General features: G+C 49.9%; 1 protein-coding gene across 1 annotated transcript in view; it reads right to left on the bottom strand.

Moving 5' to 3' along the window:
• The window catches only part of MARCHF10 (membrane associated ring-CH-type finger 10), a 225,104-nt gene extending 197,949 nt beyond the window's left edge, over positions 1–27,155 (bottom strand). Inside the window, exons 1-2 of the mRNA XM_063960018.1 lie at positions 26,873–27,155; positions 19,549–19,654 (exon numbers count right to left, since the gene is read on the bottom strand). Of these exons, the coding sequence (XP_063816088.1) occupies positions 19,549–19,635 (87 nt within the window). The 5' untranslated portion in view covers positions 19,636–19,654; positions 26,873–27,155. The remainder of the gene's footprint in view (positions 1–19,548; positions 19,655–26,872) is intronic.
• Between the last annotated feature and the right edge of the window lie 767 nt (positions 27,156–27,922).

Here is a 27,922-nt window from a genome sequence, read left to right as displayed (position 1 = left end):
GCCTGGGGTTCCGGTCGACTTGATGCCTCCTCTAGTGCTTGGATGCTCAGTACCATCAACCGCTCTCCCTGTGCTTCCCTGGTTCTTTGGATATTTTGGTCATGCTCGATAGCGGACTCTCTTAATGCAGCCACCGAGATACCTCTCCAATGAGGTATAGAGGTTTGTACCCTAATTTTTAGTGTGTCTTTTAAGCTGTCCATTAATACAGACACAGCTACCTCTCTGTGGTGTACGTTAGTTTCAATGTCATCTATACCAGTGTACCTAGCCATATCCTGCAGAGCCCGGTGAAAATACTCTGATGCGGATTCACCTTCTTTTTGTTTTATTGTAAAGATTTTATTCCACTTTACTACTGTAGGAAAATATACTCCTAACTGTAGATTGATTCTTTTTACATTATCTTGGTTATACTTGTCTGTTAGTGGTACTTCCTCATCTAGCTTACAATCAGCGATAAATTTCAATGAATCAACATCGGGGGGTAAACATGCCCTCAAAACTGTCCTCCAATCTTTGTTATTTGGCTCTGCAGTGTTTCCTAGCACTCTAATGTATTTTTGACAAGCAACTAAGTCTTTCCTGGGATCAGGAAATTCAGACAGAATTGTTCTTAATTCTGTTCGGGAAAAGGGGCAGTACATGGCGATGTTCCTGACAGGAGTGACTCCTGAAGAGTCAGTTTTCCCATTTGGTACTGCAATTACCCTGACAGGATTAAGTCCAGTAACGTCATTCTGAATTGATTCCACGATATGAGGTACATTTGTTTGTGTGTGATGTATAATACCATACGTACCTGTGGACACGACCTCACCTGACCCTCCGTTAGGGGGTTTGATTACAGTCTTTACCGATTTGGTCGCGTCCACCTGGATGTCTTGTGTGATGGCTGCTGGAAAAGGCTCCGACATTGTGCTGGGCTCACTTTCTTGTTGGTGTTCCTGAGGAAAGTTTAACAAGGGGTGCGACTTGCATGGGTTAATAGTTGTCCATTTAACACTTTCATTTTTATAAACCTTATTACGTTTGTTACATTCATTCTTAATATAGTTACTAAGTGCACTTTTATCGCACCCCATTGTGCCTTTCTCCGCAACCATAATCCTCTCCATTGCCATGTCTCTCCTCTCAGGATGAAAGTTAGGTATGTAAGTTACATTTCTTTGCATGTCACTTTCCTGTAGCCATATCTGTAAACAATCATTATGTTTAACTCGTTGTTTCCAGGATTTTATGAGACAGATCCTTCGCCTTAAATTATGCAATACCTCTAAGTCAAAACTACCTATCCCGGGAAATGGTGCCTTATCCCCCGCAGTCATTCGTGTCCATTCATCACAAAAGGTCTCAGTGTGGGGACCATACCTCCTCCACATTACTAACCGAGCAGACCCTCGGGGTCTGCAAGCCTCTGCAGTCTGAACCCTGACTGCTGAACGTCCCTGTGTTGTGCACTTGGCTTCCATTGTGGACCTTTTTTAACACAGAAAAACTTCCTAAAATGCACCAAACACAGAAGTCTACGGTGGAAATCCTTAAAGCTCTTCCACTGAACTCCTTCTGCTCCGAGTACAACGAATCCGCCCCTTTTAGCAGACACGTGTAACCGTTACAGGCCCTATCTCTAGAGATTTTCCTGAGAGACCAGTGAAAATTCCCTTCTTTACACAAATCACGCTTGCATGTGCTCCCTACAACACGTATGAGGGCAAGATTTACGCATGGATATACTACCTCATATCACGTTGCGTTATTGGTCACACATACAACCGTGCGGTCCAATCGTACCACTTATAGACACTTGTTGCCCATAAATGGTAGGATCATTGGAGTCTCCCTACTGTGCTCCAAAACAGCCAGAGCGTAAACTTTATCACACTCTGTTGCACGTTTTCACTCAGACCGTGCTCATCACGTTCCACCAAAGATCACCCAGATCACTCAGTTCACAAAGCGGGATTCAATACACTCATACCGTTTTCAACCCACTATCATTCTTATAGTTTTCTGATCAGAAAAATCATTTCCCGTAGTCTGATAGCTGTCCCCAGAGGCATTACAGTAAAGTAAGGTATTTAAACTAAGTTTTGGAAAAACTGAAATCAATTTGTGCTATTATCACGTGGCTATGCTATACCGCCCCCACTAAAACAATGCTATTGTGCGATTTGAGTTTCGGTGGGCGTACCCAGACGCTCCGTTGCGTAATATACGCTGCGTGCGTCGGCCTTTGTGTTGCGTTCGCGAGTCTCAGCCTTTTGTTAGAGACACGTGTACGCTGGCCATACAAAAATACAATTAGCACGTTTATCAATGTAGATGATCTTTAACTGTAATCATCTACCAAGCACCACACAGGTCTTTCCTTGTATCTCAGGCGAAGCTGTGCGTGTGTTTTACAAATTACCCCTTAATGTATCGTTTTTACTCTTTAACTACCAATAGCAACAAATCTTTCTCAGCACGTTTATCAATTATACAATGGCAAACAGGAGAGTGATATGAATATACACGAAAAAGGAATGCAGATATATGCGTGTGTATACAAAACAGAAATAAACAGTTTTAAAAGACACTAGTGTGTTGTTCTTACCTCCGGTTCCCGGATTCCTTCAGCACCCTTTACTAAGCGAAGCAGACGCTTATCCCGTCAGCACTGCGAAGAATATGATCTCCCGCCCTTTGCTGATGGATAATGTCTGCTGAAATTACCTAGCAGAGATATGTGAAGGACTGGACGAGCAGCCAATTGATAAAGCTAAATATTTATCTTATATAATACCCTTTATGAGGTCTAAGAACACTGTACGCTATTTACGTATGGAGTACCGTAAGGGTACGCACGTTGCGTAACAATCGCTTAGCCGTAGTCGAGACGCTCAAGCGTCACGTTCGCTCACGGCCAAGAGATCACAGGCAGGCACGCTATTGGCTGCCGACTAACGTAATGATTCGCTATAGCGTAGCGGACGCTCGGGACCACGAGGAGATCACCAGCGGCGCTGACGCTCACAATGTTAAACCTTTATATCTAAACCATAAACAGTGTATTATGCAGTAAGACCTTAGTGTAGTGATAGAGTGTAAATGCAGCACAGTATAACCTTATTAACTTAAAAGCTGTTCGAGCGTCACCGACGCTCTGAGAATACTTAACACTATAAGAAATACACAGATACCGTGCTTAGGGTCCAACGCCTTATATATATATTATGAATGTTATACTTGCAAAAGAATTAATACAATACAAGTCATACACTACAATATAACATAGACTAACTAACCAGATAACTACACGGGAAATACAATACAATACAATTACGTTTTAAGGGAAAATAAGAGAGAAAGAGGAGAAGAGAGAGAGAGAGAGATATGGCCCATAATAACAAGAAAGACAATATGATTGCGGAGAAAACTTACGCACAAGGGGAACGATCGCATGCGCCTCTGGACATCCAGCTCCCGATTTTCAGCAATGAGAACCGTTGAAGAGTGAGCTGGATGTGATCGGCTTGTCTATTTATGCCCCACACACAATACAATTCAATGGTCCCTACAATCTCATTGTTCATTGGACACAGGAATTCCTCCTCGCATCATAACAAAAGGTCATAGGTTGATTCATACAGGTGGGCTGTGACGATTTCCAACTGCTCAGGTGGGTGGGAAACTGGGTTTCCCGCCGCATGAATAAGTAAGTGCAAATAATAGTAAATGGACATAAACTTCTTATGTCCATAACTATTCGCACGAGCGATTAATCCGCTTCAAACCAACACCGGAATATTGCTAATTAAATACTCTTCCGATGGATACTAAACATCACTGTATGACCCCTGTTGGACCCTTCGTACAATACAAAGAGGGATCTCTCTGTCCAGGAACATGCTACATTAACTAAACTTTCAGAATCTATCAAAGGGACCATGATCTACAAAATACATTATATAGTGAAAATATGTAACGATTGAGTCGCACGCTACGATCACATAAACTCTACCGTAAATGCGCACATCGTGCGCCTGCGGGTGCCCGCGACAGCGAGTATGCGCACGCACGGGAGAGTGTACGCATGCGCAGCACGGACCTGTATGAGGTGCAAATATGGTAGTGTGCATAGAGATATTTTTCTGACTTTGACACTATATACACCCAGTCCTGCTTTTGTAACCTGAGACTTTATCTGCCTTTTTATGGGAATGAGCACCACCTTAAATTGCAATGTTTTATTTGCATACGAACCCCCAAATCCCCCCCCGGATGGGATGTGATGTGACAGAGAGGGCTGGAGGTGTCAGGATACAGACACTGCTGCTGGTGATGAGACAGAGAGACAGTCAGAGAGAGAGATGGCGGAGTCAGGACACAGAGATTGCAGCTGGGGAGTGGACAGAGACAGTCAGAGAGAGCTAGGGGAGTAACAGCACACAGAGACCAATGATGGGGAAAGTACAGAGAAGAGAGCAGTGATAAACGTTTTTAGGTGGGGGAGGGAGATAGATATATATATATATATGAAGTTCATACGTGTGTGTGAACCATGCCTCTCCAGCCATTGACCTCACCGCATGTCACAGGAAAGATGCAGGTTATCATGACATGATGAGGGATTATGCTATGTACACCGTACAGTACTTTGTGTAAGTGTATTTTGTGCCATTATTGTTATTTCAGAAGAAGGAGCGAGCATACAAATACTCCTATGACAGATACATTTTCAATTTCTGTTGCTTTTCTTATGATTCAAGTGTTTTGTCTTTATTGTAATACATATCAAAACAGAGACCTGCAATTATGAGTGTGGGTTATTTACTGTGCATTAGTTCCTGGTAATGAGGTATAATTTAAATCTGTTTTGTACATCAGTTTACAATCAGTGAATCATTTACTGACCTAGATTACTAGATGTAAAAAATAATTTTCTCTTGGGTCGATTTTAACACCATATAGATGTAATTCTTATAAATTTCACACGTCAGATGCATCCGCACGCCACTCAAGCACACTTATCTTAGTAAATAAAGACACAACAACCGTAATTGGCGTGAAAGGGGTCAGCTTTTTATTTTGACTGAGAGGAAGGCCTATTAATACTAAAACTAAAAATGCAGACTTCCCTCTCTAACTAAGGTGGCGGGGAGAAGAATGGTTAAGCATGATAAACAACTTAATAAGGGTGATCCACATTATATGACAAAATAGAGCAATAAACATATGTGTGTGAGGGGGCCTTCTGCCCCAGATGTTCCGGGATCAGCCTCCTGCCTCCATCCCGAGCAATAAAAACATATGTGTGAGGGGGCCTTCTGCCCCAGATGTTCCGGGATCAGCCTCCTGCCTCCATCCCAGACATCGGAAATCCAAAATCCAAGGCCAGGGGTCGACCTTCTGCCACTACCCCTGCCCACCAACAGTTGTAGGGACGGAGGTACGCTCCGCCCCTATGGGGTAAAAAATTGGGCCTCCGGCCCCGATATCCACACATGTTGATGGGCACCACCAGGTACGGTGGTGCCCATCAATTAATACTAAGACTATAAAATACCTAAAAGTTCACCCGAACTTACTAACAATAAACTCCTTCAGTTATGCTAAAATAACCGTTCAGAAACCGGCCACCAAAAGCCGACACAAGTAACTCCATTGGAGCAACCAAAAAACCAACTCCCCAGGGCGGGAGGGTGGGTCACGGAAAACCAGGAAGAGACAGGGTGTCCTAGGTCTGAAGACTATATGTATGTCAGACCAGCCCCTATACAGAATCCAGCCAATCACAATCCAGGCAGCTTTTCTTCAGTTCCTCCCATAAAAAATGTAACCCCTTCCGTGCCAGAGTGATGCATTAAGAGGCGTGCCGCATGCCCAGCTGGTGAGTTTATGCTGTCTCGGCCACATTCATGACCTACGCAGTCTTAAACTTCACACGTCAGATGCATCCGCACGCCACTCAAGCACACTTATCTTAGTAAATAAAGACACAACAACCGTAATTGGCGTGAAAGGGGTCAGCTTTTTATTTTGACTGAGAGGAAGGCCTATTAATACTAAAACTAAAAATGCAGATTTCCCTCTCTAACTAAGGTGGCGGGGAGAAGAACGGTTAAGCATGATAAACAACTTAATAAGGGTGATCCACATTATATGACAAAATAGAGCAATAAACATATGTGTGTGAGGGGGCCTTCTGCCCCAGATGTTCCGGGATCAGCCTCCTGCCTCCATCCCGAGCAATAAAAACATATGTGTGAGGGGGCCTTCTGCCCCAGATGTTCCGGGATCGGCCTCCTGCCTCCATCCCAGACATCGGAAATCCAAAATCCAAGGCCAGGGGTCGACCTTCTGCCACTAACCCTGCCCACCAACAGTTGTAGGGACGGAGGTACGCTCCGCCCCTATGGGGTAAAAAATTGGGCCTCCGGCCCCGATATCCACACATGTTTATGGTCTATCATATGGGCCCACTAGGTACGGTGGTGCCCATCAATTAATACTAAGACTATAAAATACCTAAAAGTTCACCCGAACTTACTAACAATAAACTCCTTCAGTTATGCTAAAATAACCGTTCAGAAACCGGCCAACTGCCAGGTTACCAACCTGCCACCGCCACCTGAACCAAGAAAATGAAACTAAACTCAAACTTGAAGAAAAACAGAACATGAAGCTAAAAAGACCTCAAGACCCGGCGTACCAGATCATTGCCACCCACGGCCGACAAGCCATATAAAGTGCGGATCTAGCCGCCTGCCTGCAAAAGAAGGGTGTGACCGAGGGTAATAAACGGAACATAGTATGGAGAAAATGGGTAACCTAACCTGCGTCCCTAACAGGGAAAAAAGCAAAAGCCGCAATTAAAACCAACGATAAAACAAAAATTCCTCAAGCCCCCCGCAGTCGCAAAGCGCAACTGCGACGAGCAGCTAATCCTCAAATGGGCGCACTGGGAGGACAAGGCCTGATATAGCGCCTGACTGCACCAGACCACCACCTACCCAGTGCCCGGGCGTTGACTTCGGACCCACCCGCCGCAGCAGCAGCTGAAACAGCGCCGATGCGGAAAGAGTGAGCCCCATGGTCGTCCGGAGGTAGACCCAGGTATAAAATACAACGTCCCAAAACCGACCGAAATTGAAATGCGGTCAACGGGGAACCGTCAAAATGGACGAGCCACCCTGAAGGCGTCGAGGCCGTACGGGCGAATAAGATCGGGCCGCGATAACTGGACAAATGCCCCGCACACGAGCCCGACCCATTCGAACTCACAGCCCCCCGCCGACTACGTCAGTCTTGGAGCGCTGAATCCTACACCACAAACCGTCGGGGCGCATGACGACGCGGGCCGCCAGCATGGGCGAGGCAGAAGTCCGAGAAACGGACACCAGCTCACCCACCCTGAACACACCGTGAAAGGTCACCGGAAAGGCAGTCATGAAGAGGCGAACCTCGTACCCCCAAAGAGCAAAGACTTCGTAGGGATCCCAAAATTCGCCTCAGCAAAGACCCAGTGAGCGGTCGGCGAGTGTCTGGCCGGGGCGAGATCGCCCAAGCCCATTCCTTCAACACCCTCCGAAGGAAAAAGGACTTAGTAAAGTCCTCCTCCCCCCCAAATCTGCAGAAAGGAAGGTATACTCGCAAGAACCCTACCAACATACGCCTGCGAAATCCCGTCGGTGTACAAAAAAAACCCCAGATGTGAGCTGAAAGTAAGTCGTGAGAGGTCGTACCACAATGGCCTCTCACCAGAAGGTAGCGACTCGATCGCTCCCAGGCGGCCCGATAAGCCGCGAAGGTTGCTGGGGCCAACAACCTGTGGGCTAAATCCTCCAATCCGGGCGGATAACCTGCCACACATAAGGCAGACATGAGTCCCCATGGATTAGAGCTGCAGGAGCCAAGCGCCTAAAATGCTGGCCGTCGCCCGAGAAAGGGCATCAGCAATTCCGTTAAGCACTCCCTGGACAGGCATGTTGGTCACCAAGCACAGCCAGACTATCTGCACAAGGAGCCGCAGGACAGGCAAGGGCGTGGCTTCTGTCGGGTTATGGCAAAAACCACGCCCAAGCCGTCGCACCACAAGATAACCTGTTAGTTACGCAGGGCATGCAACCAGAATGGGAAAAATACCAGCAACAGCATGTTTGTCGCGAGGTGCTCGCTAAACCAGGCACGCGGCCAAGGAGACGCACACCAGCGGCCAGCAAAATAAGCCCGAAACCAAAGGCATCAGAGACGTACGTGAAAAGCATCCAGGGACGTGCTGGACACGACCGCCTCTTGGCAAATACAGACGCCTGTGAAACGAACTAGAAATTCGTCCCAAATAGGTAAATCCCGGCGGATGTCGAGTGATAATTTAAGAAAATGAGGCAGGCGTCTAATCCCAACCATCCCCTGTCCCAAATGTCTACAGAAAAACATAATCATGAGGATAACCTTTCCAGCAAAATTAAACAGGCCCAATAAGGATGGAGCCTGGGGCAGAGTAAGCTTGCCCGCAGAGGGACAATGGAAGGATACCACCTGGGAGACGCAACACCTTGTTCACAGGGAGCCTACAGAGACCACCGACCGTATAAATCTGAATCCCGAGGTAAACCAAGGAGGCTAAAGGAGCCTCTGCCTTCCCTGGAGCAAACGTAACCCCGAAGTGTGCGAAAAAGGGGGGGGGGGGCAATTGCCGGCGCAGCGATCGGAGGCCGGTGGGCCGATCAAAAGAAAATCGTACCAGTAGTGAGAAATTCCCCGCTCGCCCATCGCCAGCTCCAGACACCAGTGGAGGAAAAAAATGATTCTTTGGAAGTAAGCGCAAGAAAGAGAACAACCCCTAGGGAGGCATAGAGCGATGTAGTAGCCATCGACCAGTTCGAAGCCCATAAATCGAAAGGCGAAAGGGTGCAGCGGGAGTAGTCGAAACGCTGACTCAATGTCCAATTGACACATCACTGCCCCCGGACCAAACGACCGAATGGTGTCTATGGCCGAATAAAAAGATAGGTAAACGACCCTACACGGATAATAAGGGATAGCATCATGAACCGATGACCCGAGAGGACAGGAAAGATGTTGGATGAGCCAAATTTTCCTGCGGTCTTCTTGGGCACAATGCCTACGGGGGACAAGACCTGGTAAGGGGGAGGTTCCCGGAAAGGGCCTAGCATCCTGGCCAATGACACTTCAGCCTCAACCTTCTGCCGGAGCGCGTCCGGAAACTCCCGAGTCGAACGTAGGTTCGTACCAGCCCCGGGACCCGCCAGTCCAGGTATCGGCAAGGGATGCGAAACCCGAGTGTAAGAATCGGGCGTCCACCGGCCGCGGGTACTGTCGCAGCCAGGGCATGAGCGCCCGAAGTCTGAGTGGGGTGGGGGCCGTGGCCAGCGCCTGGGGACAGGTCTGCGGGCCGGAATTACCCCCGTGCCCTGTACTGGGGCAGTCCTTGATCCCGTGGCCTCCGCCACAGCTGATGCAGGAGTGACGAAAAACGACCCCGCCGCCCCAAGTCGCATTGGGTAGTATTGAAAGCGAAGCATATTCCATGTCCCGCGCGCAATGAACCCCTTCGAAAGCCGGCAGAACGAGAGGCAGGTCGTTGAGCTCATCGTCTCGCTATACCGCCTACCTAAGCGCCGGCGGAACCCTGCGTCAGCTCCGCGCAGAATTCCACATCCTTACCGAAGGTATAGATCCGCCGCCCATGCTGTTTGCGCTGGAAGTCCTCATTGGAAACGTCGCCAAGCCGACCCTGTGTACTGATGGTACAGAACGTGTATAAGGAACTGATAGCGCACGAAGGTATGTGTTAGTCCAGGCACATAGCTAAGTAACATGCCGCGTCGCTAAACATGCATAGAACCCAATTTGGGTAGGAGCGCGAAGCGTCTTCGCTATCCTGGCCGTTTACGTAGCTTAAAGCAAGGCTTTATGAGCATCGCTAGTAAGAGCAAAATATTGACGTATTGGCCCTTACGGATCCGGTCCCAGACCCGGGGACTGAGCCCACGTTGCACTGCCGTGTTGGCGCTGTGAAAGGTGTCCAACTCCACCTTGCGAGGCTGAAGAGGTTTAACACCGGCGCTCGCGCCGTTTGCGACACCTGACCGTGCAAACCGTCGTGGTCGGAGGACACAACCACCGAGGACGTGTAGGCAAGAAAGAAGTCCGTGCCCCTGGGCCTGTGGCTAATGTGCATGCTGGCAAAACCTACGCGCACTGTTACCTTCGCTAGAGGAGCAGGACTGAGTACTTGATCCCAAGCCGCTACGGGGGTAACCGCGCTCCCCTCGGATCCGGCAGGGTCCGATTGAGACTCGCCTGCACGAGAGGGAACTCCATCCGATCCAGCAGCCTCCAGACGACTTGTAGATGCACCGACCGACGCCATTCCCGATCCGACGACGACTGCTGTAGAGACAAAAAAGACATTGTGCCCCTGCTCCCCCACTGGTCCCACAGCCGCCGGGAGCGGTGCTGGCGGGGCGACCATCGCACCAGAGGACAGGAGCGGGGTAAGAGTTCGCGCAATGCCATCCACCAAAGAAGCAGTGGGCCGCCCCGTCCCCCGGGTACGGGGGATAACAATGGAGCCACCGCCGACACGATAGCGACACAAATGGCGGACAAGACGGTGGCGTCCACCAAGGGTGCGGGCGCCGCGACAGGCGCTCTAAGATCAGACCCGACACGCGAGTCGAGCGCCCCAGGAGAGGTTCGCAAACCTCCCGTCCGGAGCAAGGACCCGTATGAGCCCACCCTTGCAGGTATCACGGCACCTCCGTCCTGCTGCGATAAAAACCCCGGCCGAACAGCCTGTGCCGAGATCTTCTCCTATCCCGAGCATTGGCCTCAGGATGGGAAACCGGAGAGTCGTAACTGCTAGAGAGAGGAAGCTTCTTTTTAGGGTTAATTTTGTAGGGAGCCAATTAATCTACCATTATATTTTCGGATTGTGGGAGGAAACCGGAGTCCCCAGAGGAAACCCACGCAAGTACAGGGAGAATATACAAACTCCACACATTTAGAGCCATGGTGGTAACGAACCCATGACCTCACAGCTGTGAGGCAGTAATGCTAACCATTACACCATCCGTTGTGCAGGAATGTCGGACTGAGTGCCATCCACTGCAGTGTCGGAAGGAGACGTCTGAACGCAGGGAGGGGCCAGATCGCTCACCACCCGCCTGCGCACGCCGCTCCCAGAAGGGGCGAGTGACCGGCAGCTGAGACCCCAGCCTGAGACCGGCAGAAGCGACACACGAGCCAAACCGGAAAGGGGGTTGGCTCCGCGGGTCCCAAACCACGGCAGGAGAGGCCAGGTGGCCCGTCCCACCGCGGGCGGACGCGGCACGCCCCCGCCTGACGGGCCGTGCAATGTTGACCGTCGGCAACAGCCCATCCGCAGCAGCAGAGCGGGCGTGTCGCCTCGCCCTGTCGCGGGAGGGCACTGACCGGTAAGGGAATGTAGTTAGCAGCACCAGAGGGAGTAGGCCTCATCTGGGGCCCCCTGGTGACTGCATGAGTGCCGGCACGTCCGGTGGCCGCTTGACCCCCGCCCGCTGGAGAGTGCGTGACAAAAAGCGCCCTTTAATTTGAAGCAGTGTACTTTTTAGTACCTGAGGCTTAGGGGATTAGTGTGCTGAGCCATGCAAGAAAATGGGGGCTGCCCCCCCTGGCGGGAGGGAGCCGCCGAGCCGCATGGAGGGAGCGCTGTCCCACCCCCCACCCCCTCGGGACGTGCGGCGGGTTCAGGGACGGGAGTGTTGAGCCACGTAAGAAAATGGGGGGGGGGTCGCCGAGCCTCATGGAGGGAACGCCGTCTCCCCTCCCCGCGACTCGTGCGGCGGGTTCAGGGACGGGAGTATTGAGCCACGTAAAAAATAAATGGAGGCTGCCCCCCCCTGGCGGGAGGGAGCCGCAAGGAGGGAGCGCTGTCCCCCCCCCCCCCCCCCCCCCCCCGCGACTCGCACGGCCGCCAGCTCCACGTGCGGCGGGTTCAGGGACGGGAGTATTGAGCCACGTAAAAAATAAATGGAGGCTGCCCCCCCTGGCGGGAGGGAGCCGCCGAGCCGCATGGAGGGAGCGCTGTCCCCCCCCCCCCCCGCGCGCGACTCGCACGGCCGCCAGCTCCACGTGCGGCGGGTTCAGGGACGTCCCTGTCAGGCCACCTCAGATGCTCCCGGACCCCGCCGCTCCGTCCACCGCCGCGGCCAGCGGCGGGGAAGTGGGTGTTTCTGGGCGGAAACTGGCCGTTTTATGGGTGTGTGCGAAAAAACGCTACCATTTCTGGGAAAAAGGCGGGTGTGGCTGGAAAAACCGAGGAGTGTCTGGGCGAACGCTGGGTGTGTTTGTGACGTCAAACCAGGAACGAAACTGACTGAACTGATCGCAGTTGCCGAGTACGTGTGGAGCTACTCAGAAACTGCTATGAAGTGTCTATTCGCAATTTTGCTAATCTTTCGTTCGCAACTTTGATAAGCTAAGATTCACTCCCAGTAGGCGGCGGCTTAGCGTGTGCAATCACAATCCAGGCAGCTTTTCTTCAGTTCCTCCCATAAAATATGTAACCCCTTCCGTGCCAGAGTGATGCATTAAGAGGCGTGCCGCATGCCCAGCCGGCGAGTTTATGCTGTCTCGGCCACATTCATGACCTACGCAGTCTTTCATGTATATTGAACACAGTAATTTAAGCATTATATTTTAAGTTTTACCTCCTTCATATATCCCCCACCACCACCACCAGCGTCACTACACTAGCTAATTACCTCACTGGTGTCGCAGGTTTATGGATCCACCCAGGACCCATACCATTACATTATTTAATTGTGCACAGATTACAGAATGAGCAGCAGAGAACTTCAGTACTAGTAATGTGTATAAAATGTCTACTGGGCAGGGACTTGCGGTGAGGTGAATGGCTGAGAAGGCACTGACTAGTATCAAAGCCAGATTTACACACAATATATGAGCCAAAGCAGGGGTGGAACTATCATTGGTGCAGCAGATGCATTGCACCAGGGCTCCTAAGGACTAAGGGTCCAACTACTGCCCAAGCCAGCAATTAGTTAAACCGTGTACATGTCCTCTGTTCTCCACACCACGCAGGACACCCTCTGCCTTCCTTTCCCTCCACTGTCACCCTCTGCCTGCCCTGCCTTCTGCTGTAACCCTCTGGCTCCCCTTACATTCCACTGTCACCCTCTGCCTCCACTGCCTTTCACTGTCTCCCTCTGCCTCCCCCAGCATTCCGCTGTCACCCTTGGACTCCCCTTGCATTTCAGAGTCACCCTCTGCTTTCCCCTGCCTTATGTTTTCACACTCTGCCTTTACCTGTCACCCACTGCCTAACCCTATCACCATCTGCCTCCTCTTGCCTTCCACCCCCACTAAGTTATATGCCCCCTGTTCTCCACACCCGCAGGACATTGTGCTTGTATCCCAGTCACCCTCTGCCTCCCCTTGTCACTCACTGCCTTTCCATGTCACCCTCTGCCTCCCTGTCACCCTCTGCCTGCCCTGCCTTCTGCTGTCACCCTCTGCCTCCCCTTGCCTTCCACTGTCACCCTCTGCCTCCACTGCCTTTCACTGTCTCCCTCTGCCTCCCCTTGCCTTCCACCACCACTAAGGTACATGCCCCCTGTTCTCCGCACCCACAGGACATTGTGCTTGTATCTCTGTCACCCACTCCCTCTACCTGTCACCTTTTCCCTTTCACTCAGCACCACCCCCTTTCACTCATTGCCTCTCCCTGCCTTCCAGTGTCACCCTCTGCCTACCTGACCTTCCACTGTCACCCTCTGTATCCCCTTGAATTCCACTGTCACCCTCTGCCTCCTCCTGCCTTCCGCTCTCACCCTCTGCCTCCTGCTGCATTCTGCTGTCACTCTCAGCCTCCCCCTGCATTCCATTGTCTTCCTCTACTTCCCCCTGCCTTGCACTGTTACACTCTGTCTCCTCTTGCCTTTCACTGTCGTACTCTGCCTCCCCCTGCATTCCACTGTCACCATCTGCCTCCCCTGCCTTTCATTGTCACTCTCTACCTCCCTTGCCTTCCACTGTAACCCCCTGCTTCCCCATGCCTTCTGCTGTCACCCTCTGCCTCCCTCTGCTATACACTGTCACCCTCGGCCTCCCCCTGCCTTCTGTTATCACCCCATCTCTCTTTGCATTCCATTGTCACCTCCTGCCTTACGCTGTCACCCCGTTTCTCCTTGTCACTCACTGTCGTGTGGCATATTGTGAACATATTGGAAGAGGGGGGCTCAAATTGCCACAGAGCCAAAGGGTTCATGTGGGCATTATACAACAGCACTGCCTCACCTGCCATAGACTTTTTACTCCAGAGTTTTGACTATAATAATTATTAGAATAAAAGAAAAAAGATATTTATAATATATTCTTGGTATTTTTCATATACTTTACATAGTCAAAACCCTGGCGTAAACTGAAGTATGACAGGAAAGACTCTGCCTCACCTCACCAGGTCTATGGCTGGGGAGGCACTGGCTGGTATCAAAGCCAGATTTACATAAACCATGGGGGTCATTCTGAGCTGATCGCACGCTAGCTATTTTTTGCAGCGCTGCGATCAGGTCAAATCTCGGCAAAACTGCGCATGCGTATGCACCGCAATGCTCAGGAACGTTGTACGGGTACAAAGCGGATCGGTGCTGGGTCATGGATTTAATGAAGAATCCATTCGCACAGCCGATCGCAAGAAGATTGACAGGAAGAAGGCGTTTATGGGTGTCAACTGACTGTTTTCAGGGAGTGGTTGGAAAAACGCAGGCGTGTCCAAGTGTTTGCAGAGCGGGTGTCTGACGTCAATTCCGGGACCAGACAGGCTGAAGTGATCGCAGCGGCTGAGTAAAATCAGACCTACTCAGAAACTGCACAAAACTTTTTTGTACCGCTCGGCTGTACAAGCGTTCGCACACTTGCAAAGCGAAAATACACTCCCCCATAGGCGGCGACTATCTGATCGCAGCCAGGCCCAGCGCTACCCGCTCAGCAAAGGGATGCAGTGCAGGTAGGCGCCGGGCAGGAGAGGCGCCTTCACTGCTCTGCATCCCTGCTGAAGCGCCGTCCTGTCCCCCCTGCTGCTGGCTGCTGCACCTGCCCTGTCACACTGACAGGCAGCCGCAGCAGCGCCGGCAGCATGACTCCTTCTCCTCTGTCCCCTGTGACAGTGAGAGGAGTGTCAGTTTTCGTTCTGACAAAAGGGGGCGGATCTACACAGACCAAGGGGTGGAGCTACATGGACCAAGGGGCAGAGCTACATGGACCAGGCTAGCAGACTGTGGAAGATCTGGCCAGCAAGATTGTGGTAAGGGGATGTAAAAAGAGTGTGAGAGAGAAAGTGTGTGTGTGTGTGTGTGTGTGTGTGTGTGTGTGTGTGTGTGTGTGTGGGGTGGTCTTCTGTTTGTCGGCGTTCGGGTTCCCGGCGCTCAGTATACCGGCGCCGGGAGCCCGACAGCCGGAATACCGACAATTATTTTCCCTCGTGGGGGTCCACGACCCCCATAGAGGGAGAATAAAATAGTGTGGCGCGCGTAGCGCGCCACCGTGCCCGTAGCGTGGCGAGCGCAGCGAGCCCGCAAGGGGCTCATTTGCGCTCGCCAAGCTGTCGGTAAGCCGGCGGTCGGGCTCCCGGCGCCGGGATGCTGGTCGCCGGGAGCCCGACCGCCGGCCAGCCGTAGTGAACCGTGTGTGTGTGTGTGTGTGTGTGTGTGTGTGTGTGTGTGTGTGTGTGTGTGTGTGTGTGTATGTATGTGTGTGTTTGTTTGTATTTAAAAAGTGGACGCTGTCTGCCATAATGTGTAAAAAGGGGAACGCTGTCTGCCGTAATGTGTAAAAAGGGGGACGCTGGCTGCTGTAATGTGTAAAAAGGGGGACGCTGGCTGCTGTAATGTGTAAAAAGGGGACTCTGTCCGCCGTAATGTGTAAAAAGGGGACTCTGTCCACCGTAATGTGTAAAAAGGGGACGCTGGCTGCCGTAATGTGTAAAAAGGGGACTCTGTCCGCCGTAATGTGTAAAAAGGGGACTCTGTCCACAGTAATGTGTAAAAAGGGGACGCTGGCTGCCGTAATGTGTAAAAAGGGGGACGCTGGCTGCCGTAATGTGTAAAAAGGGGATGCTGGCTGCCGTAATGTGTAAAAAGGGGGACGCTGTCCGCCGTAATGTGTAAAAAGGGGACGCTGTCTGCCGTAATGTGTAAAAAGGGGACGCTGTCTGCCGTAATGTGTAAAAAGGGGACGCTGTCTGCCGTAATGTGTAAAAAGGGGGAAACTGTCTGCCGTAATGTGTAAAAAGGGGATGCTGTCCGCCGTAATGTGTAAAAAGGGGACGCTGTCTGCCGTAATGTGTAAAAAGGGGACTCTGTCTGCCGTAATGTTTAAAAAGGGGGACGCTGTCTGCCGTAATATGTAAAAAGGGGGATGCTGTCTGCCGTAATGTGTAAAAAGGGGGACGCTGTCTGCCGTAAAGTGTAAAAAGGGGAATCTGTCGGCCGTAATGTGTAAAAGGGTCTCTACCTGGTGTAGTGGCGCTACTGCGCGGCGTAGTTTGAATAATGGAGACTACTATAATATGTAATATGAATAGGTATAATTTTGTGGCCACACCCCTTCCCCGCAAAGCCATGCTCCTATATATTTTGTGCGCGCCTGTGGCGCACACTGCCCCTATTTTACATACAGAGGGGGGCGATGCCCTCTCTTGCACACAGTGGTAAAATGTCTAGTTACTGCACTGTCTGTGTGCAGAGCCGTAACTAGCGCTGTACAGAGTGTGTGTGGGCAGAGAGTTCACATCCATAGGCTTGCACGGATCTCCTGCAGCTCAGGGGCCCAAGAGGCCATGGTAACCCCCCGGCCCTGCATGTAAAGTATGGGAGGGGGCGCAAATTTATATTTTGCAGGAGGGCGCCGAACACCCTAGCACCGGCCCTGATCGCAGCGTTGCAAAAATAGCTAGCGAGCGATCAACTCGGAATGACCCCCCTAATGTATAAGAACCAACCCCACTTGCACATACCTCTCCATCAGATTCTCCACACAAACACACAGATCTCCCGGTAGCACAAATCACCACTCACACAGATCTCCCCCTAGCACTGACTATCCCCCATCCCTTACACTGAAGGTTCCAATCCCTGCATAGTGAGGAAGTGACAGCTACTGCAGTCTGCAGGGTAACCCCATATCCTTTTACAGGGTGTAGTATGGTATGTTGGCGGTCGGGCTCCCGGCGACCAGCATACCGGCGCCGGGAGCCCGACCGCCGGCATACCGACAGTGTGGCGAGCGCAAATGAGCCCCTTGCGGGCTCGCTGCGGTCGTGGACCCCCACGAGGGAGAATAAGTGTCGGTATGCCGGCTGTCGGGATTCCGGCGCCGGTATACTGTGCGCCGGGATCCAGACAGCTGGCATACTGAAGACCACCCCCTTTTACACTGTGATTTACAAGTCTCCCAGACAGTGTCCTATGGTTCACAGCGGACTGTCCTTAAATTTTTCTCCTCTGCATATTCCTTCCCCCCTCAGTGCTGCTGCTATTGCCACTGAGCTCCAATGTACTTCCTGGACTAGTCAACCGATCGTCAGAAGTGTCCATCAAAGCTTAATGCATATCCCCCCCACACACACACACATCTACACCAACCCCTACAGCTAAGCCGGGCCCGGGCAATCATAGGGTGCATGACCAATGCAGGGAGGTGTGGTCAGCCCTCCTCCATAGAAATATTTTCCACTAAGGTCGGCCGCACACACGATGGGGGTGGGGGTGGGAGGGGGCACCGGGTGAGTAGCAGGAGGCGGTTTGCTGGGCGTGTTTGCTGCACTGGGGAAAGAGGAGTCCTCTCTCTCCCGGCTGTCTACATTGGGGAAGTGGCAAGGTAGCATGACCCGGGACCCTCTAACGGCCCTGGTAAAGAGTACCCCCTCCTCCCCCCTTGACACCACTGCACACGCCTCCCCGACAGTGAGGCATGCCTTCACTGGCTCTTTCTCTCTGTGTTGTATTGGCTGCTACGTGGCCCAGCCCCCAACTCCATGCAGTGTGTGACTATCAGAGGGGAGGCTGAGCTTTTTGTGCCTTACCTGTCATCTCTCCCTGTCCCTGTATTTCCAGAGAGTGCTGCAATTTTGGTGAGTTTTGCCTATAAAAAATTAGAATACTACAAAGAAGATATTTATTTCTAAGTATCTTTTTGGTATTTTAATAATTTTACTAGTCAAACACTGCAGTCTGACAGGGAGTATGACGGGGGAGGCAGAGCTCCCCTGCCTACCCTGGCTGCATATCCCTGCTACTGGGATGCCTACAGCTCCACCCCCCCCCAAATAAAACAACAGCGTTATTCTCCAACACTGAATACTATCTGCCCCCTGAGGTAGGTTTATCAAATACTGTACAACTCTGGTGAAAATAACTGTTTTTCTACATGGAACATATAAGCATTAGCATATGCAGGTGCCAAGTGTGAACCCATGGCACATCTGCTGATCTGCAGGAAATATATACAATTTACGTAAAAATAGTTTTATGCAAGTACCAGTTCTAATAACTTGAGGAAACATATTCCTGTAAATATGGGACTGCTTTTTGGTATACACTTATCTGGTATTTAAATTAATTTAAAAATTGAATGTGACACCATCCTGGGATTGGATGTCACTAAGTACATCAATATTAGTTTACAGTATAAATTGGTGTTTATATAGAATATACATCATTAAATACAGGTATAGTATATTGTTTTATTATTTGGTTATGATTTTGGTGCTTTAATGTTATTTTTTCTATAGTTTTGGTAGTGGTTATGTCACTGTTTACTTGCTGTGCATCTGTGTTGCTGTGGCAACTGCGAGAGTGTTCGGAAGGGGGCATGGCCGGGATTGGTCCCAGAAGCCCTGCGGACGCTGCTGATGGTGACCACGGCAGATGGATCTGCATAGCTGCACTGGGTGCTTATTGAAGGTAAGAATTTTTCTTGTATTTATGCTGCCTGACGATGGGTCAATAAAACCTGAAACATTACAAGTCATGTAAGGCTAAGTGTCTGTTTATTTATGGATGATAAGACAGAGGAGTGCCACTGTTTGGAAATTTTCTAGATACCGCTCTTATGTGGGCACCCCGGCGGGAGCTGCTGAGAGGGACAGTGCCAGCTGCAAGGAACTGTATATATAATATATACATATATTGCACACCCCGAAAAACACTCAGGGCTGCATGCCTAGTTCTCAGGATCAGCTGCATCTCCCATGGCCAGCTTTAGGTGGCTTGCTCACGAGTTAGTAGCCTTAAGCATATATTGTGTTAATCCCTAAAGGAAAAACTGCAAATATTGTTTACAAAGAAATTTTGTGATTGATGTGTACAATATACATCACATTATTAGATGGCAATACTTTATTTGTATAATTAGGTCCGCTCAGCAATAACAAACATCCATGCAAGTGAAGCTGCTGGCAAACGTTAGTATTTTTTATAAAGGATGTGGAGGACATTGTTTAAGATACACAATTATGTCCATGCCTTTTACCTGATATTCTGAAGCCATTTTGTGCTGCATGTCCCTCATGTGATGCCCATTGACAATTGACTTATATCTGTCCCAGTCTTTCTCCATTATTGGCTCAGTCTCCAACCTGCAATAATTATTATAATTATTATTATTACTAGTTGACTGGACACGGGTCACCTCAGTTTCCGCTCTGCCCTGTCTCTTCGCTCCCCCCCATACTTACCTTTTTCCCAGCGGCCAGGCCTCCTCTATCAGGTCTGTCCCATCTCCATAGGCGTGCGCAGCACATTTAATTAGGGGGTGCACCGTTGGAGGGGCGTGTCTAGCATCATCTATTGATGGTCAACACAATATTATTATTATTATTATTATTATTATTATTATTATCCTTTATTTATATGGCGCCACAAGGGTTCCGCAGCGCCCAATTACAGAGTACATAAACAAATAATCAAACAGGAAAACAGCAACTTACAGTTGACGACAATATAGGAAAAGTACAGGGTAAATAAACATAGCTACATCAGCAGATGACACTGGAATAAGTATCAGGTGGCAGAAGACTGCTGGATTTGGTGCAGCTGAAGATTATTAAAGTAAGAAAAGGGTAAGCACATGAGGGAAGAGGGCCCTGCTCGTGAGAGCTTACATTCTAAAGGGGAGGGGTAGAAAGACAGGGGTGAGACAGATGGGGTACATAGAGAGCGTGGAACAGAGGTTTTGGATGAGATTTGGCTGGGTTTGGTGAAGAAGTGGGTCTTGAGAGCCCGTTTGAAGTTTTGTAGTGAGGTGGAGAGTCTGAGGGGGAGAGGTAGGGAATTCCAGAGAAGTGGTGCAGCACGTGAAAAATCTTGGAGGTAGGAGTGGGATATAAAATATCCACCCTTGTACCAATCCTAATAAAGCAGATACATTGTCAGATGTTGTGGTGTGCACCAAAAAACACCCCTGATGGCACTCACTGCAATTACAGTGCTCCTCCTCAGCCTGATCTGGCCCCCCCTCTCTTTCCCCTGCAAACTGCAGCAGCTTACTTACAAGTCAGTCACTCACTGACACTGACAGTCGCAGACTAGTACTGCCGCTGCTGGAAAAAGGAGTGACGTGTCAATGTTGCTGCCGACCGCCTGCCAGTATTGAATTTGTCTTCCTAAGAGGAACGCTGGCTGCATGCTGATCCTCATCAGTGGCTGGCGTTGGCATAGCATAGAAGGAGAGAAGTGGGTGGGTGTGACGGGTGGGCGTGCGACCAGCATGACGTAATCACATCACGCTGTTTTTGTACATGGAGGTGGAGCCGGGAGTTTGAAAGCCGGTGGCAGTGGCAACCTTTATTAACCCAGGCGTCCGGTCAGTAATGCAATTCTGACAGGGTGCAGCGCAGAGGGGACGGTAATCAGCCTGCTCGGCGATCGCTGCATCAGGCATGTGAGATCTGTGTGCCAGACATTAGGGGGTGCCTTTGCGCACCAGGCACCCCCCCTGCGCACACCTATGCCCATCTCCCTCGCTCGCACATGATATAGATTATTATTATTATTATTGTATTTATTAATTATTATTTTTATAACACACCAATATAGAATACTTGACGCTACAGAGAATGTTTCATCATTTACATCAGTACCTGCCCCTGTGGAGATATAAATGACCTACCACAGTGACAACCTAACAATATATTTTTGGATTGTGGAAGAAAATTGAATAAGCCCAGGTAAACATGGGGAGAATATATAAATTCCATACGGGCCCAGGGCAGAACCCATAATTTTATCATTATACTGTATATTTCTACCTAGAAAAAAATATTAGGGAAAAAAAAATACACTTTGTTAAAAATAATATGCTTGCTGGTATCCAAGGTTAATGTTATAAAGAGGGACCGCTCTTTAACCACTTAACTGACTACTGGGGTTATGCAGAGATGAACGCAGATGGCTGCATACTCAGCCAGATCTGCGTTCATCTTCGCACATGCTGGGGGCTGCCCAGCCAGGGCCGTCTTTTCGTATGGGCTAAATGGGCACTTGCCCAAGGGCCCCAGGAGTATAAGGGCCCTAGGCTGATAGCTGAGGGTCCCCTCTTTCCAGGGGTACCAGATTTTTGCAAATCGGCCCTGGGGAACCGGAGATATCCGACTTCAAAGCAGTGGTCCCCATCTGAAACTGTTAATTGTTCTTCCCATCCAGATATCTCGGGCTCTGTCTGACTTAGAGTTTTTCTGAGGGTATACTCCAAAAGCTGTGACCCTCCCCTTTCACTGGACACTGGCAGCTTGTCTCTACTATGCCCAGAACCAGAGATATCAGCCTTCCAGCAGCTGGTCCCTGCTGCAGCTCCACACGCCTGGTATGCAGTTTATAATTTCGTTGCTGGATTGATTTGGCTCCTGATCTCTGATCTCCAAGTCCCCAGTACCTCCTGAAAGATGAGACTCTCTAGTTATATATCCCAATGAAAGCTATGAAATCTATTTCCAGGAATCTGAGATATCTGCAGTCAAGCAAGCTGCCCTCTCACAAGAAAATTATGAATATTGGGGGTAATACCAAGTTGATCGCAGCAGGAATTTTGTTAGCAATTGGGCAAAACCATGTGCACTGCAGGGGAGGCAGATATAACATGTGCAGAAAGAGTTAGATTTGGGTGGGTTATTTTGTTTCTGTGCAGGGTAAATACTGGCTGCTTTATTTTTACACTGCAAATTAGATTGCAGATTGAACACACCACACCCAAATCTAACTCTCTCTGCACATGTTATATCTGCCTCACCTGCACTGCACATGGGGGGTCATTCTGAGTTGTTCGCTCGGTAAATTTTTTCGTATCGCAGCGATTTTCCGCTTAGTGCGCATGCGCAATGTCCGCACTGCGACTGCGCCAAGTAAATTTGCTATGCAGTTAGGAATTTTACTCACGGTTTTTTCTTCGTTCTGGTGATCGTAATGTGATTGACAGGAAGTGGGTGTTTCTGGGCGGAAACTGGCCGTTTTATGGGTGTGTGCGAAAAAACGCTACCGTTTCTGGGAAAAACGCGGGAGTGGCTGGAGAAACGGAGGAGTGTCTGGGCGAACGCTGGGTGTGTTTATGACGTCAAACCAGGAACGACAAGCACTGAACTGATCGCAGGTGCCGAGTAAGTCTCGAGCTACTCAGAAACTGCACAGAGATGTCTTTTCGCTATACTGCGAATCTTTCGTTCGCAATTTTAAGAAGCTAAGATTCACTCCCAGTAGGCGGCGGCTTAGCGTGTGTAAAGCTGCTAAAAGCAGCTTGCGAGCGAACAACTCGGAATGACCCCCATGGTTTTGCCCAACTGCTAACAAAAATCTTGCTGCGATCAACTTGGAATTACCCCCATTAAGCCCACTCCACTATCTACCCCTCCCCTCAGGGCCGGCTCCAGGCCTACTAGCACCCTGAGCGAAAACATGTAAAAGCGCCCCCCCCCATGCGCGCGCCGAATGTGCACGCGCTCCAGGGAAAGTGGGCGTGGCCTCTTGGAAAGTGGGCGTGGCCTCACGACTTCATATTATTAGACTATAAATAAATATGTTTTCACACCCCCTCTACGCACACAATTAGCAGCCTTACACATAACAGCCACAGTAGTGTTCCTTACACACAATGTCTCCAGTATAGTGTCAGATACACATAATGTCTCCAGTATAGTGCCAGATACACAATGTGCAGTGCCAGATAGACATGATATGCCCCCCAGCAGTGCCAGCTACACACAATATGCCCCCCAGCAGTGCCAGCTACACGATAGTGTTCACTTTTTAGGGCAGGGAGGGCATATTTTTAAGTTAGGAGGGCAAAATGATGTACATACTGTAATGCTTGGTGCTCATTTACCTACATGGTAAAGCATGGACAGAGGTAGAACCTCCTAGACACTTTGCGCCAGGCAGAGCACGTTAGACACTTTGCGCCAGGCAGAGCACGTTAGACACTTTGCGCCAGGCAGAGCACGTTAGACACTTTGCGCCAGGCAGAGCACGTTAGACACTTTGCGCCAGGCAGAGCACATTAGATACATTGCCTAGCCACAGACACCTAGCGGGAACACTACATGATATGCTCCCCAGCCGTGCCAGCTACACATGACATGCCCCCCAGCAGTGCCAGCAACACATGGCATGCCCCCCAGCAATGCCAGATACATAAATGGCCACACAGTGCCAGATATGTCCCTACATAAATGCCCCTACAGTGCCAGATACAGAAATGCCCCCACAGTGCCAGATACAGAAAAGCCCCCAAAGTGTCAGATAAATGCCACCACAGTGCCAGATATGACCCCACAGTGCCAGATATGACCCCACAGTGCCAGATATGACCCCACAGTGCTACATAAATGCCCCCACAGTGCCAGATATGACCCCGCAGTGCCAGATAAATGCCCCCACAGTGCCAGATATGCCCCCAGCAGTGCCAGCAACACATGACATGCCCCCCAGCAATGCCAGATACATAAATGCCCCTACAGTGCCAGATACAGAAATGCCCCCACAGTGCCAGATAAATGCCCCCACAGTGCCAGATAAATGCCCCCACAGTGCAAGATAAATGCCCCCACAGTGCCAGATAAATGCCCCCACAGTGCCAGATAAATGCCCCCAGTGCCAGATAAATGTCCCCACAGTACCAGATAAATGCCCCCAGTGCCAGATAAATGTCCCCACAGTGCCAGATAAATGCCCCCACAGTGCCAGATACATAAAATGCCCCCACAGTGCAGATATGCCCCTACAGTGCCAGATACATAAATGCCCCCACAGTGCAGATATGCCCCCACAGTGCCAGATACATAAATGCCCCCACAATGCAGATATGCCCCCACAGTGCCAGATACATAAATGCCCCCACAATGCCAGATACATAAATGCCCCCACAGTGCCAGATACATAAAATGCCCCCACAGTGCCAGATACATAAATGCCCCCACAGTGCCAGATACATAAATGCCCCCACAGTGCCAGATACATAAAATGCCCCCACAGTTCCAGATACATAAATGCCCCCACAGTGCCAGATACATAAATGCCCCCCACAGTGCCAGATACATAAAATGCCCCCACAGTGCAGATATGCCCCTACAGTGCCAGATACATAAATGCCCCCACAGTGCAGATATACCCCCTACAGTGCCAGATACATAAACGCCCCCACAGTGAAAGATATACCCCCACAATGCAGACATACATGCCCCCACATTTCCAGATACATAATTGCCCCACAGTGAAAGATATGCCCCAACAGTGCCCCCACACAGAGCCCGATCCATGATACCTGTGGTTGTGGCGGGAGGGGGAGTGCCGCTGAGGACGCGGGCGGCTCTTCTAAACTCCTGTGTGCGCGGCTGCCCGGCGTCTAACGTCAGACGCCGGCGCCGCACAGCCGCATACACAACAACTTAAGTTTATGCCAGGCAGCACTGCAGGCTGGCTCCAGGCACAAAGATGGCGGCGCCAGCGCGCGGCGCCCATAAAGGGTGGCGCCCCGCGCAGCCGCTCTAGTCGAACGTGCCTGGAGCCGGCCCTGCCTCCCCTGCGTATTAAACACCCCCTACTGACCTGGAAGTCAAGTACTGCGGCGCCTTCATTCAGCCCAATGCCCCCTTCTACAGTTTAGTGTTCTCCCTCTCACCGCATCTCCCACCATCTGTGCAGTAAAGGAGTAATTAGCAGAAATTACTGCTCCAGGTCCTGCATGCTGAGTGGAAGATAGAACACCCCCTACCGCCTGCGGGACATCAAAGCTGCCGATGATAGCACCCCCCACCCCTACCGATGGAGGATGGGTAGGGGCCCCAGTGGATAGCTGTGCCCAGGGGCCTTCACTGCTGTTAAGATGGCCCTGTGCCCAGCACAGGGCAAGGACACCCAGCATGTGTAAGGCCACCTCCCTATGCGTCCGCAATTAGATTGCATAGGCATCGGATCTAAGGTTGACCCATGGCAGGGCGTCCGGCGGTCAGTGGCCATCTTTTTCTCAGAGTGGCTGCATGTAACGTTACGCTGCCACCCCAAAAATGCTCCTGACACGCCCCCGTTTGGTACGTCCCGCCACCCCATTGCCACGACAACGCCCCTCCGACGGCCACCGCTATCAATGACACTGCGGGCGCATCCTTCCTGAATGCTGCCGCAATGTGTAAGTTCGGCACGTGTACTGCGGTCAGTGCGCATGCGCAGACCAGATGGATGCAACTGATGCGAGCACCGCTCAGCTGCATCCATCTCTGAATTAGCCCCTACAACCACTCAGGAATTGTTGGGGGGGTGGGGGGGGTGGGGTGTTTATGATTGAAGTAGGTTAAGAAGATGTGTTTAAAGTATATTCAATACAATTCTATTTTTTTAACAACACCGGTACAACATACACTGATAGTCGGAACATTGCGATTTCAGTTTCCCAACACATTATCCTCTCTGCAGCCTCCATAGGCTCATAAGAGAAGGTGAGGGCTGTTTTTTTAATATTTCCCTAAAGGCTGCTAATGTCTAGAGCCACTGGGTGGGGGTGCAGGCCAGGCTGACTGATCAGTAGTGATCCGCACTACACAGGCACTAGGGTGGGAACCAGGAAGCAGAGAGACTGGAGGTCCCTCTGAGAGCGGCATCTTCAGGAAGCTTCTCTTTCTGCAGCCGCACAGATGCAACCATGCGACCATGCCAGGGAAAGCCCAGCCTGGTAAGGACTCATCTGATGCGTCCATGCCAGGCAAGTGGTTAATAATTATTTTATTAACAGTAGTAGTCATGGGCGTAGCTATTGTGGGTGTGGCAGTGCTATTGCTATGGGGCCCAGAGGTTTAGAGGGCCCCAGGGCATATAGCTTCCTACCCAGTTCCCGTAAGTGCCTGCTAAACAATTGGGTCCACCTCGTTGCCTTGCTTAAAATTGGGTGACATTCCATTTTCAGTAAGTGGATGTTATAATGTTTAAAACTGGTAATCTGAATTGGGCACTGTAATGTTAAATAACATGAACTGGAGACACTGTAATTTAAAATGACAGTCAGTGTAAAGCATGCTAGGCTTCAAACTGACTGAGAGCGTCGCTTTAAATTTTCACCTGCAACACGTCAGGAAGCGGCGACTTTTAGTAAATATAGCCCCTCATTTTTCAGGAATGCGGGGTAATAGCATATTTTGTACACCAACAATACGGACTATTTTATTATTCATTATTATTTTATATTTTTATTTCTTTTTTTCTGGTCTGTACACTAATAATTTATGTTAATTATGAAACTATTAACATGGCATGCTAATGTAATGTAAACAACACATTATCAATAAAAAAATCTAGATTGTCACACAGACTATACCTACCACACGCTGATGTGTACACTAACAGCTGTGTGTCCACCTCAACTGAGCTCCAGAATAGGAAAGTGATCTTGTATTTTGGAGGTTGTGCTTCAGGAATCCTAGAGATGTTAGTGATCTGACTGAGACTGCTGTAGAGAAATGCGTCCCTTGGTGTCCATGGTAATTGTAGGGGGAGCTAGTAGAGAATGACAGAAAATATGGTGTCCATAGCAACTGGGGCCTGGCCAGAAACATTCACACAGAGCCTGCTGCAGAGTTCTCTGTCAGGGCCACGCTCCGTTCAGTCTGTGTGTTATGCTTATATTTGTTGTAATTAGAGACTCACTGCCAGTAGGGGAGAAGGGGGGGGGGGGGGGGGGGGGGGAGAGAGGAGGAGGAGGATGGTTGCTTGTAGGCAAATTAAAGACTATGTTTATCAGACATATGTAAGGCCTTGCTTACACTGAGGTTATTTGTTCCCAATTTCTGATGCAATCTGAATTTTAAACTAGTTAAAACAAATGAACAAGAATATAAATGAGAGGGAGGGAGCGGTCCATGACTCAGTTATTTTGTGTAATTTCTGGTTGCACCTTGTATTGGCAGATTTTCTAATAGTGGGCATGGTGTGGCCAGGGGGCATGAAAATGAGGGCAGTAACTCACACTAATCCAAAGTCTGTTACTATTAAGAGGTGCTGCACATCCCAGAGACAAAAATGGACATACAGTAATAATTTAGTAGTAATAATTTAGTAGGGTGATTTTCCAGAAAGTGAACATAAAGTCCCGTGCATCACATGCTTTTAAAAATATTTTCCTTTTAAACTGGTCTGTTAAGAAATTGTTGTTATATGAAAACGTCATCGCTTAGAAGCAATGCCTGACCCTATAACTTAAGACCCACTAAAATCTTGGTATTTTGGAGAAGTATGTAGTTTGAATTTGTGTGGCTGTCCCGTGCATCACAGAGAACCGCCCACTAGTCCGAGATGTTCGTAGCTGTGCTAAATTTAGCACAGCTATGATCATTCACACTGACATGCGGGGGGGGGGGCCCAGCACAGGGCTA

Source organism: Pseudophryne corroboree, chromosome 3, assembly GCF_028390025.1.
Source record: "Pseudophryne corroboree isolate aPseCor3 chromosome 3, aPseCor3.hap2, whole genome shotgun sequence".
In the NCBI taxonomy this organism is placed as follows: domain Eukaryota; kingdom Metazoa; phylum Chordata; class Amphibia; order Anura; family Myobatrachidae; genus Pseudophryne; species Pseudophryne corroboree.
The sequence above is the reverse complement of the archived record's forward strand: the minus strand, read 5'-3'. Positions and strand labels throughout refer to the sequence as shown.